General features: G+C 38.2%; 1 protein-coding gene across 1 annotated transcript in view; it reads left to right on the plus strand.

The window, feature by feature from the left end:
* Positions 1–14654, plus strand: part of LOC141904427 (serine/threonine-protein kinase SMG1-like) — a 43410-nt gene that overhangs the window by 26789 nt on the left and 1967 nt on the right. The window contains 22 exon segments of the mRNA XM_074793014.1: positions 112–211; positions 418–558; positions 892–1082; positions 1552–1687; positions 1771–1864; positions 1951–2049; positions 2489–2607; positions 3011–3280; positions 3971–4210; positions 7210–7327; positions 7767–7855; positions 8151–8401; positions 9401–9566; positions 10019–10320; positions 10959–11037; positions 11356–11478; positions 11582–11680; positions 12649–12833; positions 13111–13196; positions 13292–13399; positions 14033–14089; positions 14175–14281. Coding sequence (XP_074649115.1) covers positions 112–211; positions 418–558; positions 892–1082; positions 1552–1687; positions 1771–1864; positions 1951–2049; positions 2489–2607; positions 3011–3280; positions 3971–4210; positions 7210–7327; positions 7767–7855; positions 8151–8401; positions 9401–9566; positions 10019–10320; positions 10959–11037; positions 11356–11478; positions 11582–11680; positions 12649–12833; positions 13111–13196; positions 13292–13399; positions 14033–14089; positions 14175–14281 — 3160 coding nt within the window.

Consider the following 14654-nt stretch of genomic DNA (forward strand, 5'->3'; position numbering starts at 1 on the left):
AAGTAGATTGAGCAGAAATTTCACATAGATAACCCACTGCAACCGCGGCAGTACCACTCGATGGATGTTGTGTCCCCTCGTTTTATTGATGACTATCGTTCATTATTTTAGATATACTGAATTTGCGGTAGTTAAAGAATCGCAAACAGTTGTCCAGAAAGCGGTTCAAGATAAGATTAATGAATGCGATCACTGGAACAAACTATACGTAGTAAGTACAGCGTCTCTTGTAGGTTTCAGCTGCACTGATAATTGTACACTGTGTAATCTTACAGAATTGTGAATCAGAGCCATCATTCCTAAAACCTGTAATCTGTTCATATGAGTTACAGTTAAACTCACTAAGACACTTTTACTATAAATCAAGGGGTGAATTGAAAATATCTGTTCATTAAACAAACAATATATTTTTGATAGTACGGCCTGCAAACGATCCAAGGACCTAGCTGGCAGAGGATGTGCACCGAAGTCAGTAAACCGTTGAACTATGGTACTTCGAGTTATATTCCGGTTGTAGCGTTCTTACAAGGCGCAGGACAAGGACAGGTTGTTATACAGGTGTGTACATTTCAGCTGGAGTAGGAATCTATTTTCAGAATGATACGTTGAATGAACAATATACTTCTTACGGTAGACCTTACTTAATCCAGATCAGAGTAATGCGGATATTATTTACAGTCGATCTACGTGTTATAAAGTGGCTATAGAATACAATGTTTCATCCAGATTTCTGATAAATTGATGGATTTCATTGGTTCTTAATGATCAGAATTAATCAAGGTCTGCTGTATAATCATAACTAACGCTGACACTAGTTCTTAGACGGTTCTTGATAGATGAATGATGTTAGATTCTGTCGCTGTTACATGAATGACTGATTTGATGTTGCAGTGTGAAGAAGTCGATTCTGAGTTGTCATCGATGTTGGATCAACGACGCAGTTTACTGAGATTGTGTTTAGATTGCTTACATACGTACACTACTATCGTCACGCAATTACCGCAGTCTTATCTGAACAGCAGTCGAGGATTCGCCATTCAACATTTCATGCAGAATCTCGTGAAAGATTTCAACGACGTATCGTGAGTACACGGGACTCTAGGATAGATTTGTATAATAATGGGACGTGTAGAAACTACTTTGATCAGCACTTAACCCTTTCAGTGCGGACTCATTAATACCCTAAAGTGCTGGAGATAATTAGAATTTCTTTTTAGAAATTCTACCCCGGTTTGTTGAATAAAGTTCATACGGCTATAGTGCGTCTACACCGCGGCGCGGTGTACCGTAAGTAACTAATATTCAATTGTGTTTGACAGGTGCTGCCATCTTGCAATAGAGATAAAAACTAATTACTAATTACATCAATACACTGCTATGCGGTGTACTAGCAAAGTCCATCACCGATTTATACACTGCACTGCGGTGTATACGCACTGAAAGGGTTAATCATTTATTGTATTTGAGCAATGATTGTATGACTAGATCTACCCTTCATAATCTTAAATTCTAATCAAACTAACCGTGCGTCCGTGTGTATTGTTGTTGTAGATGTAAACAGGTATTGAGTCAATACGAGGATAAGTTCAGCGATCACGCTATATCTGACGTCGTCACGCAGAACGTATTGAACATGGAGAATAAACTACAAGCTCTTATTCGCGACTCAAGCAATAAATTACTGAAGGTGCATAGAAATATTGTACTTCATGTTACTTGCATTATGCTGCTCTTGTCAAGGATTAAAATCATTGTTGTCGTTCTTTTAAGGTGTTTGAAAGACGTAATTTAGAAGGGGTTGATACGAATGCGTTGGGAGTTCAAGTGCAAGAGTCTGCTAATAATATACAACAGTTTATAGCTGGTGAGAGTCACAACTGATGTTTACTTATTCTGTTCGTACATCATGTTTATTGCCATGTTTAGTGATGTATGATTGTAATTATGTAGATTGTGGTCCAGCTGGTGTTACTAGTCTTACTGCGGTGAATGTCACAGCTCTGTGTTCATTGACGAAGCGTTACCTCGTGATGGAAGGCGCTGCAGCTGGTGAGTGTTACTGTATTACGCAATCTAAAAATGCCACTGCCTCTCATTTAACAGCGTAAATCTTAAAACCGGGAAATGGTCAAAAATTATCCTTCACATTTTCTATGCATTTAACCCTTTCGGTGCTGACTAATCAATACCCTAAAGTGCGGGAGATAATTTGAAAAATTCCAGTCCAGTGCATCAAATAAACAGGCATCAGCTATAATGAGTCTACAACCCGGCGCGGTGTATCGTTAATTACTTTTATCTTACTGTGTTTGACAGTTGCTACCATCTTTTATTAGAGATAAAGAAGTTTACAAATTACATCAATACACCGCAGTGCGGTGTATTTGCAAAGTCAATCACCGATTTATACACCGCACTGCAGTGAAGATGCACTGAAAGGGTAAAAATGTGTTATGAATGTCTTAATTTATGAGTTTGAAATTTTCAGCTGCTGGAGATCGTTTGATGGACCTGACATCACGAGACGGTGATTGGTTCCTGGATGAATTGTGCAGTATGTCTGGTAACATACAATTGCTTATCGGATTATTGAAGGCAACCCCACAGGTACAGTTTGAATGAGGCTTCAGCGTTTATGTCTGGCATATATTTGTTATAGTGTATATTTTGTATCAGATTTGCCCAATAATTTGAGGCCCTTTGTCATAAAGTTCCATCAACTATAAAAAGACCAATTTACAATGCATCAGAATATTGACAGTGCAGTTTGAATGGTGTAGGAGTAGGGTACACTGATGTTTTAAGGGGTTAGGTTTGGGTACACTGATGTTTAAAGGGGTTAAGAATAGGGTACACTGATGTTTGAAGGGGTTAGGTGTAGGGTACACTGATGTTTAAAGGGGTTACCAGTAGGGTACTGATGTTTTAAGAAGTTACCAGTAGGGTACACTGATGTTTAAAGGGGTTATGAGTAGGCTGGGTACTCTGATGTTTATTTGCTATTTTCTAGGTGATGTTGAGCGAATCCGCTGAGATGATTCAATCCGTTTATCAAGCACTTCACACGACGCACATGGTCTATCAAGCGTTACAAGATCTCAACGCGAACTTCCGTAACATCATCCTACCCGAGGCTCTGAAGTGTATCCAGTCCGAGGAAACGAGCGTCATCGACGTAATCGACAGATTTCACAATCTGTGTCGATCGTGCGGTCACTCGCTGGAGGCAGTTACCGGGCAGCTTGAGTTACTAGTACGGAACGCAATCATGGGAATCGAGGTACAGAATTTCACTCTCTTAACAACTGATCATTCATTTCATTGCTATAGCACAATTTTAAAATGAAAAAAATTACACAATCAGAATGAAAAATTATATTAAGTTAGTTTCTGATTGTTATTGTTTTTTCTCTGATGACTCGCTAAGTCACTTCCTCATTTACTAGTTTAATGAATAGATCACTCTTGTCTGCAAATTATACTTCAAATAACACATCGCAATTTCATTACAGTCTATTGTATTTCGTTGTATAGCTTAGGGCCAATTTAATAGACACGTTTTAACTGTCAACCATTGGACTTATAGCTGAGTTAACCCTAAAGGTTACCAGAATTGATTATTTACTCAGGGTGGCCACTTACCTGGAAATCAGGGAAATTTCAGGGAATTTTCTTCTCTTGAAAATAGTCGGGGAATAATCGAGGCATTTTGTAGAAAAGAAAAAAAAAACTAAAAACTGGGAAACTCGGGAAAAGTCAGGAAAATTTGTTGAGATTGTTAGATCGGCGTAAAAATCAAACAGTTTTTTTTTACTGTGTTGTTAATTGATTAGATTCTTAGCAGATCAAGTCAGGGAAGAAAACGTTCATGTCAGCGAATGGTCAGAGAAAGGAAAGAGCGAGTCACATAAAAGTGGCCACCGTGTTTACTACATTTTGTTCATTCTTTGTTTGTGTGTTTTTGTGTTAGAATCATCCGACCGAAGTTTTGAATCAAGTGAAACACCTACGTCAACAGTACGAAGACTTATTACAAGGAGGCGAGGAATGCGTTGATTTATCTCCGGGACAGATGTTGCTGATGGGTTTCAACGGATTATTCACTCAACTTGATCACGACTTCTCCGACATGTTGGAAGCCATTGATTCCGTCAACGTTCCGGATATCTGGCGAAAAGTAGATTTCGTCCGTGAAGCGAGACAGTTACAGGTATGATCGTCTGAGATAGTTATAATAATAATAATGTTTATTAGCCCACTTGGGACTTTAGTCCCAGCGGGCTATTGCGTTCACTTCTCGTCCATCGTCCGTCCGTCCGTAGACGGAATCCAGTTATTTTGGGAAGTTTTGAAGACGCTTCAAGGTAATGTCTTGATATTTGGGTTACACATGTATATACCCTAGACACATCTTCAGCCCAAAAACTGGCCCTGTCAGAATCAAGATGGCCGACTAGCAGCCATTGTTGTTCGCCAAAATCAGCACTTTTTACACATTTTTGAACTTTTTGAGGGAAATTTTGAAGACGCTTTGATCAATTACCTTGATCTTTCGGATATATGTGAATCCCCCCAGGGCCCATCAACGTAACAAAAATTGGGTCGGTCGGACTCAAGATGGCCGTCCTATGACCTTTTTAGTGCCCAAAAATGTTAATTTTGGCCCGAATTCTGATTCCTGTAGCTTCCTACTGGTTTGCCATTTCTCATTGCAATTTGTGATGGGTATTCTTTGGAAAGGGATGTTTTATACCTGAGACAGGTATTTTTCATTAGCCAATTATGACGCAATTGGCGGCCATCTTTGTGTCACCATAAGTGGGAAAAAGTTTTTCCAAATTATATTGATACCTAAGCGTATTTTGCTACCACAATCAATTAGAAAGTTGTAGCTCATAACGTGTTCTATGATTGTGGTGAGTTTCAAGGTAATTGGATTTCGTATATGGCCACCAGGGGGCGTTGAATAATACAATATCTTCGCATTTCTTTATTATATTCGTACCTATGCATATTTTGTAACCACAATCAATTGGAAAGTTGTAGCTCATGACATCATCTATGTTTGTTGCGAGTTTTAAGGACATTAGTTTTTATATATGGTCACCAGGGGGCGTTGAATAGTAGAATAACTTAGTATTTCCTTTTTATATTGGTACCTAGGCATATTTTGATACCATGATCAATTGCAAAGTTGTAGTTCATGACATGTTCTATGATTGTGGTGAGTTTCGAGGTCATTGGGTTTTGAATATGGTCACCAGGGGGCGTTGAATAGTAGAATGACTTAGTATTTCCATATTAAATTGGTAACGAGGCATATTTTGTTATCACAATCAATTACAAAATCGTAGCTGCTGACATGTTCTATGATTTTGGTGAGTTTCAAGGTCGTTGGTTTTTGTAAATGGTCACCAGGGGGCGTTGAATATTGAAATTGTTAGATTGCTGAGCATTTGAAACCATTTCCCAAGTGGGCATGGTGTCCCTGGACCCCTAGTTGTATATGGCCACCAGGGGGCGTTGAATAATGCAATATCTTAGTATTTCTATATTATATTCGTATCAATGCATATTTTGTAACCACAATCAATTGCAAAGTTGTAGCTCATGACATCATCTATGATTGTGGCAAGTTTTAAGGCCATTAGTTATTCTATATGGTCACCAGGGGGCGTTGAATAGTAGAATAACTTAGTATTTCCTTATTATATTGGTACCTAGGCATATTTTGTTACCATGATCAATTACAAAGTTATAGTTCGTGACATTTTCTATGATTGTGGTGAGTTTCAAGGTCATTGGGTTTTGAATATGGTCACCAGGGGGCGTTGAATAGTAGAATAACTTAGAATTTCCATATTAAAGTGGTAACGAGGCATATTTTGTTATCACAATCAATTACAAAATCCTAGTTGCTGAGATGTTCTATGACTGTGGTGAGTTTCAAGGTCATTGGATTCTGTATATGGTCACCAGGGGGCGTTGAATATTGAAATTGTTAGATTGTTGAGCATTTCGAACCACTTCCCAAGTGGGCATGGTGTCCCTGGACCCCTAGTTTTTACATAGCGTTATTCTCATAACAGACTCGTAACGCTTTACATAAAACAGGATAAGTAATATGATTAAGATATAAAACGATAAAACGATACAGTGCCATTACAACATTTCAATCATAAGTTTCATTAGAAAAATGAGTTTTTAGCCTCTTTTTAAAAATTGACAGTGACTCGCTATCACGAATCAGAGATGAGAATTCCCCGCGGATCCGCGGTTTCCCGCGGATTTCAGTATTGAAAAATAAAAATTTTCTAAATAGTCCAAAAATGATGTAAAAATATGGGGGGGGGGTGATGATCTCACTCAATTGGTCCGGCGCGATCGGTAATCAGGTGAACCGTAAAAGCGTTCAGTGCCTGTTTTACTTATCGTCACGTAAAAGTATCGCATTTCAATGCATATTCATTGCAACACAGTGATTTTGTATGTACATTTGTACTACGATGAGTTTGTATGTATTTTATCGATCGGTTGCAGACACGCACGCACAGCAACAGTAGTAACGTATATAGGTCTACTTACTGTTGTGGTGAACGCTTTCGGATATTATACACTACTTGGTGATGATTTTTAGTGAGCATTCATCGGCGCATTTTTACTGCAATAATTCAGGGCTAGACCCGTAATGCATGAGATGCTGAATGTCATCAAATGAGGATGTACCACATTGGAACTAGCCATTACCTTCCAAAATATAATAGTCGTTCATGGGTTCGAGATCGCTCTAAGTGCTCGGAAAACGTATTTAATTTCTAAAATTTTCTTGGGGGAGGGCCCCCAAACCCCCCCGAAATAGCTTCGCGCCTTCGGTTAAAGTTAAAGTTTACCTTAATGGATGTTTGACTTAGTGACAATTAAAACTGCGTGATATTTATCGAGTCGGTTGCTCAAAAGTCGGTTACAATTAACTGTTGGACAAATACCCCGGTAACAGTGCAATTTCAATTGTCACTAAGGCATTTATCCACTAGAAAGTTCTAAACAATTACGAGTAACTGCAGCCCTGGTATCAATCTGTTGCCTCAACCCTACACCTGTTCAGATATAAGATATATTGTTATCACTGGTCTTCAAATATTTGATCTTCTGAATTCCATTGGCTCGGAATCAACGGAAAATTGATAATCATATTTGTATATATTTCAGTTGACCGCGTTCACGGGAACAACGATGAGTTTGCTGTCGGATTTATTCTTCATCAAGAGACTACAGGCCATGCAGGAATTCTTTCAACTCTGTCAACAAAACTCTCAAGCGCTTCAAGGTACAGTGGATTCGATCTTAGATCGCTGGTTACTGATACCGGTTATGAACACTAAATGAAAATTATCTAGTGTCAATAAGTCGAGGAGATACGCGATATCCGTGTAAGATGAATACCGGTATATATGAGAGAAATACCATAATAGTTCAGCCAAAGATGTAAAGATCTTGAAAAGAAGTGTATGTACTATTAGCCATCATCAGGCGTACTGATACAGAACGTATTCTTAACATATTTATACATTATACAAGAATCAAACAAAAGGACAGAGTGATTAAAAACTTGTCTATGCAGGTAAGGGTTTGTACCGAGTTTCGATGCCATCAGGTTCAAACCACCCTGGCCGATAGAGGATCTATCTCTAGTAGATGACGGCAGTTGAACTAGGTTTCAGATTGTGGATTATGGAATTGTTGTTTTTTTTTTCCCGCGGTTATAGGTTTACATGGTTACAGTAATATGCTGTGTGATGATGATCAGTTAGCGAAACCGGTGAAACGATTTGTAGCTGAATTCGTCAGGAAACAGGTCGGTACATTTTCTTCATGAAAATTAGAATTTCACGCAATTTCCACGAAGATGAACCACAAAATCTACTTGTAGCAAAAGAAATATACATTCAGAAAAGTGGACAGTTTTCTTGGTGTCTGACATTTGATCCAATTCCACAGTTGTATGGGTTTGATTTGGCTCTGAATCCAGTTCCACAGTTGTGTGGGCTTAATTCAACTGAACCCAGTTCCACAGTTGTGTAGGTTTAATTTGACTATGAATCCAGTTCCTGAGGCCACAAACTAAATTTGAATTAATTATCGATTTGCAGGTTGTAGGATTACCATCGCAGATCCTCGCTTATTTACTGTGCGTGAAACTGACAAATCTAGGGGTAAACGTCAGCGCGGAAATCGAATTACGAGACATTGGAGCCGAATGTAAAGTATCGTTAGAAGATTTGTGCAAGAAGGCAGTAGATTGTAGCCTGAGGCAGGGTCAGTTCGAACAGGTTCACTGGACTCAGGCCGGATCGCTGCTTAGTCTTCACGACGCTGCATGGAAAAAACAAGACTTAGCCCTGTAAGTACAACTCTATCTATTTCCCTAAGATATTGTTACAATGAAATTTATCTGTAAACAATACCGGTAATGATGGGTTAAAACATCCTCACTCTGCAGGGTTTAATTCAAATTGCCACCAGCATAAGCTCATGCCAACACAAACCCTAGCCGCTAACCCCTAAATTGGTCTATTACATTGCCTAAGATTTCTTGGGCGGACAGGTTCCCGCTAAGCAGCCACCAGTCTATGTATCTGCGGTAGCCAATGAGATGCCAAGTGAAAAATCTGCCAGTGAAAAAGAACGCATCTGATGGGCTTAATACATATGGTGGCCGCTGACCCAGTAACCCATCCATCCAAGAAATTTTGGTGCGATGTAATAGACCAATAAAGGGTTTGTGGTAAGGGTTTGTGTTGGCATGAGCATCAGTCGGTGGCAAGTGAGGATGGGGTAAAAAGTGTTCGAGAAAAAAAAGAAATAATTATGGAAAGAATGATACCGTAATCGAGTGTTTACTAAAACAAAAGAAGAAAAAAACAAATATTTTAAATAACCATAGAAGCGATAACATTAAAAACCTCATTTTCTAATGAGTAAATACAGTTTATTAACACGAACGTTTTCGGGATCATATCCCCTCATCAGGTGAAATACAAGTGAATCAAATGATTAAACTACAGGTTTATATACAACATAAGTTACAAAATTACAAGTGCTAAATTCTAAGCTAATTACAAACCAAGTATTTAATTACAAACTAATTATTTGAATACATTTAGGATAAAGGATGAGCCGTTTTGAAATAATTGTTGATTTAAAGAGGGTCGTTGCGCTTTAATAAACAGGGCCTCCCTAATTTTACAGTCGAGATCAGATGAACCTTTGTCTAGAATTTTGAATTTGTTGTTACTGAATTCCTGATCACAAGTGTGACAAATATTTTAAACCTCATTATTTCAACTTCATTTGAAATTCATGCGATGAAGTTTCTTTATTTCATCGATAATCGACGCAGACGTTTGAATAATCAAGTGAAGATGTTAGAAACGAGTCAACAATACGGACAGTTACAACTGGCTCGTTATCAGTGGGTGCAGGAGGATATATTCACACACGCCGGACGATCGGTTACCCAGATGATCATACCTAACAGAGCTTCGGTGATGGCTGAAATGAGAAAGGTATGCGATATCGAGGAGAATATTTGAATTGGAAAATATAAAAAATCGATAATATCTACAACCCTGAAACCTCGGAATCTTACTTTCTGTAATCAAGTTTTCAAATGATACTTTTGAATATAGAAACGAAAAAAATTTAGTTAGGTAAATTTCTTGAATTTAATATTTTTGTAGCCACTAAATCAAACTTCATGTCGATCTTATTACCTATTCTCTACTTCCGAGTAGATTCGTAGAATTGCCCTGTTCACCGGGTGTAGCATAAATACATTCTGTTGAAGCTACTATATATAAGTAGCGAAAGCTGGTGCGTCAAATGAAATGGTTAACCTATATAATATAGTGCTACTCGTCTCGTATTTATTCTACTTCTGAGTTTTCGGCCTGTATTTAGAGGGCATTTAGAGACTTTGCTTGTGCGTAAAAAAGATTTTGAATGTTTATCTCCTCAGAGCGTACAGGCACTGATGAATCTAGAAACGGCTGTAGTCGGATTACACGATAATTACGTACAGTTGGAATCGGGAATCGAGCAGAGATTGAAATGGGCGGCCGGTGCGAATCCGAGTTTGAACTCCGTTTTGGAACAGTTCGAAGAGGCGACGCAAAACCGCGCGACCGTCGTTCAGTTGGACAGTAAGCTGAGTAATGAAGTGATTAATATTTGTAATGCTGTGTTACATTTCGAAGCGGTTAGAACGAGGACGACCGACGCCGCTGCGTGCGACGCTAATTTCATCGAACTCATCACAAAGTAAGTTATAAACCCTTTCAGTGCGTCTACACCGTAGTGCGGCGTATAAATCGGTGATGGATTTTGCTAGTACACCGCGCTGTGGTGTATTGATTTAATTAGTACTTAGTAATTATCTCTCTTGAAAGATGGCAGCACCTGTCAAACATAGTGAAATATTAGTAACTAATGATACACCGCGCCGCGGTGTAGACGCATTATAGTGCTATTCCCGTTATTCAACACACTAGGGTGAAATTTTCCCAATTTTTCACATTTTTACAGCACTATAGGGTATTAATTTGTCAGCACGGAAAGGGTTAATGCAGCAATGTTAACTGCAAGAATTTTAAAGCGTTTAGTGTCAAAAACCATCATCAATCGTTGAAATCCTGACAAATTTGTCAAAAATGAAAAATTGCCGTTGTGCAAAGTTGCAACTAGAAATTAGCGTTGTTCACTAATAATCATTTGAAATTAAGAAAATTGAACACTTTTCCACTAGTCTTTCCTTACCGGTAAGTGCCTCAGACCCCATTTTTGCACACGTGTGCCTCATGAATCCTTGATTGTGGGAGTAACTTCCTAAGATCTTCTGGGTTACATAGATAATTGTTGAAAGTTCAGGTAGTTTTATAGATTCTTTTTCTTGGTTACAGATGTGAAGAGAGTTGTTTGTTGACGAATGCATGCAGTATTCATGTTACTGATTTAGAAGAGGAACTTGTTGCTTTACAGGTATGTAAGGGTATTTATTATTCTTTTGATTGTCGGTAGGTTTTTATCCCCCTTTTTCGGTTCAGTGGACAGAGAGAGATATTCCTGACCTAAAAATTCATAGCCCGATCTTTATGTATATCACTCTATTGCTTGCTAAGATTGGCAAAAATAAAGTGAAGGTTCCTTTGAGAGGTAATCCACAACAAATTTTAGGCTAAAGAAATGCCCTCAGCTTATTTGGCCAGATAATACGGATTAAAGTGTCGGTTTAGTTGTTCTGAATCATGGAATGAGCGAAAGTAATGTTGATTTGATTGATTGATTGTTTTGTTGCAGGCACTTGGAGAAAAAGGCGTCACTGATTCATGGATTGATAGCACGAAACGTTTGTTAGATAAACAAATAAACAAAGCTCAGTCCGAAGAAAAGAAAGCAAAATCCGCTGCCGATTCTTCGAAGGTGAGAATTTTCATTTTCTGCATTTCTTCTTCGCTTGACATCGTATTATTTAAAGTTTTTTTTCCGATTCCGATATCAACTTATTGATGGTATATTTCGATAGGATGCTGTAAAAGGTCAGGTTTCAACGATCAGGAATATACTGAGTAATCATCATAAACTGATGTCTGATATCAGAACCATACTGAAATCGATGGCCAGGGTAAGTAAGCTCTATCGATCAGACATTCAGTCGAAGCTCACTGATATCCATAGTTCTCAATTGACTCCGGGGTAAGAATTCAGTTCGTTTCCGATATTCTATCGCATCCCCGAGTGATATTATAATACAGAACTGGATTCAGGTGTTCAAACTTGCTTCACCTAAGCTCTCCGAATTCATCATCTGATTAGATGAGATACGCAATATCCGTGTATGATGATGACGAGAGAAATCCCACAATAACGAAGCCAAGATTGAAAAATTCTATATCAGCAGGATCCAGTTCCACAGTTGTGAGTTAAGATTAAGCTCCGAGTTAACTCATTGAAAATGAACTAATTTTAACTCAGAATTAACTCTAACTCTGGGTGCAGTTCCACAGTTCTGAGTTAAGATTTGACCCTGAGTTAACTCATTGAAAATGAAATAACTTAAACTCAGAGTTATCTCTAACTCATGACTGTGGAAACTGGATCCACAACTGTGGAACTTGGTCCAGAATGATTATATTTGAGGTGCGACGTTTCTCGCTTCACTTGTACCCCCATTATTCTAAACCCGCTTGTTTTCCTCCGTTTGACACTTCCACTCACTCGCTCCTCAAACATAATCATTCTGATATAGAATTTTTCTATCTTGGCTTCGTTATTGTGGGATTTCTCTCGTCATCATCATCTGATAACTCAAATTAATGAAGTTGTCTCTATTTTCGAGACACACTTCTCTAAAGTCATCAACTTACTATCAATCAATTTTGTTTGTTATGTGCGAACATGAAAAGAATTAGTTAAGAATCACAATATCCGTGATAAGACGACGAGTAGAAACCCCAAAATAGATAATCCTTATTTTAGACTGAAAGCAACCACCCCAAATATTTCTAGTTTTCAAATAAATATTTTAGATTCATTCTTTTATTGTGAGATTTTTACTCGCAAAATTTTATGTTTTTTATTTCGATTTTCTAGCAAGAAGAACAAGAATATGGAACTGAGCTGCCCCCTGGTGGAGTGCGGGATTATATGGGAATGTATAAGATATTCTCGGAGACATTCACTACGATGTTGAAAATGGCGATGGGAGATGAGGTTACCATGGAAACACTGGCAGAAATAGACGCTATGATAGAAAAGCTCAATCACCAGATTCCTGGGTTAGTATCATTTAGATTTTGTGGGTCGGTATCCTTTAGAATTCCTGGGTTAGTATCCTTTGAAATTCCTGGGTTAGTGTCCTTTAGAATTCCTGGGTTAGTGTCCTCTATATTAGGCCTATTATTATTAGAAATGTTTATAGTCGAGCAGTCATCTTGAGTATCTCATTAGCATGTTTGAACGCGAAATTTCAGATAGATACTGTCAGCATGTTGTGGGGAGATATTACTGTACTTGCGTTCAGTTTTCTAATCGCATGAAATCGATCTATTGCAGCATATACGATCAATTATTACAACTGGCACCTCCTCTCATTCCTGAAAGTTCAAACGCTGAGGGAGAACAGAAAAGCTTTGCAGCAGGTACCGTAAATTAATCACACTTTGCTCATATTTTTGTCCATATAATCAATTCATCGTTCTCTTATTTATGGTCGTTTCGTTCCCATATTTTGTAGCCTTAAAGAAACCGATCAAAGAATCAACAACAGTTGAATCAACACCGGGATCGAACGTCAAGAAATCTGAACCAAGCTCAATGACTTCTCTTATATCTAAACCTCCAGGTACAATCATCATCTAATTCCTATTCCTTTTTTGCCTTGATTTGTTGAACCCTTTACCGCCCGTTCTCATCTTCTTTTCGAGCACACAATCAAAGTCTTCAGAATCCTGGCCCCAGTTCAACAGTTCTGAATAAGAGTCAACTCTCGAGTTTAAGCAATATAGAAGAGATCATTGAGAATATTTTCTCAACCAATAATGACCTCATTTTGTGTAGAAAGTTGAAAGAATGAAATTGAAATCGGTCCAGTTAAAATTAGTTCATTTTCGATGATTAAACCCTTAACCCTTTCAGTGTGGTGTACGAATCAGTGATGGATTTTGCTAGTACACCGCACTGCAGTGTATTGATATAATTAGTAATTACTAATTTTCTCTCTTGAAAGATGGCAGCACCTGTCAAACATAGTGAAATATTAGTAACTAACGATATACCGCGCCAGGGTGTAGACACACTATAGTGCTATTACCGTTATTCAACACACTAGGGTGGAATTTTTCAGAATTTTCAAATTATCTTCAGCACTATAGGATATCAATTAGCCAGCACTGAAAGGGTTAAGAGTCATATTTTAGGCGAGGGACTGTGGAACTGGATCTCTACTGGTAGATAACACGATCATTCTTCATTTCAGTGACATCAACTCCTCGAAAACAGGAGAAAATAACTCGTGATCCGCGTACAGGCAAAGGTAGTATTATTATTGCTGGTCGTAGTTTTAAAACGATGATATCGATTTGTTGCGTTAATTCGAAATCGATTGCGTTTATTTTCAGCGATACAGGAACGAAATTCGTACGCCGTCGGTGTTTGGAGGAAAGTGAAAATGAAACTGGATGGTCGAGATCCTGATGTTAATAAGCGATTATCAGTAGCAGAACAGGTACATATTCCCTGAACCCGTTAACATTTTAATGTCTATTCGACTTTTCTCGAGAGCACATCGGGCGGCCTAGGTCAGTCATTTTTGGTGGTACATACCCGATAAAAGTATTAGTAGGCCCAGAATGGAACGGCAGTTAAATTAAAAAATTGTTCTGTAATCCTTTCTACACTATATTGAAGGATTGCAAAGAAGTTTTCATCTAAAGGGGTTGCATCATAGAAGAGAGACAATATTCTTGAATAAATAAAGTTAAACAATATGTATCCATGCCTACCAAATTATCAAAAATTATGGTACCGGTATGTAGGCAGGGAAACGCATTTTTAAACATTCAAATCATGGAGTCACTTTCCTTTTTTGCAATCCTTCA

The sequence above is a fragment of the Tubulanus polymorphus genome, chromosome 4 (genome assembly GCF_964204645.1).
Source record: "Tubulanus polymorphus chromosome 4, tnTubPoly1.2, whole genome shotgun sequence".
In the NCBI taxonomy this organism is placed as follows: domain Eukaryota; kingdom Metazoa; phylum Nemertea; class Palaeonemertea; order Tubulaniformes; family Tubulanidae; genus Tubulanus; species Tubulanus polymorphus.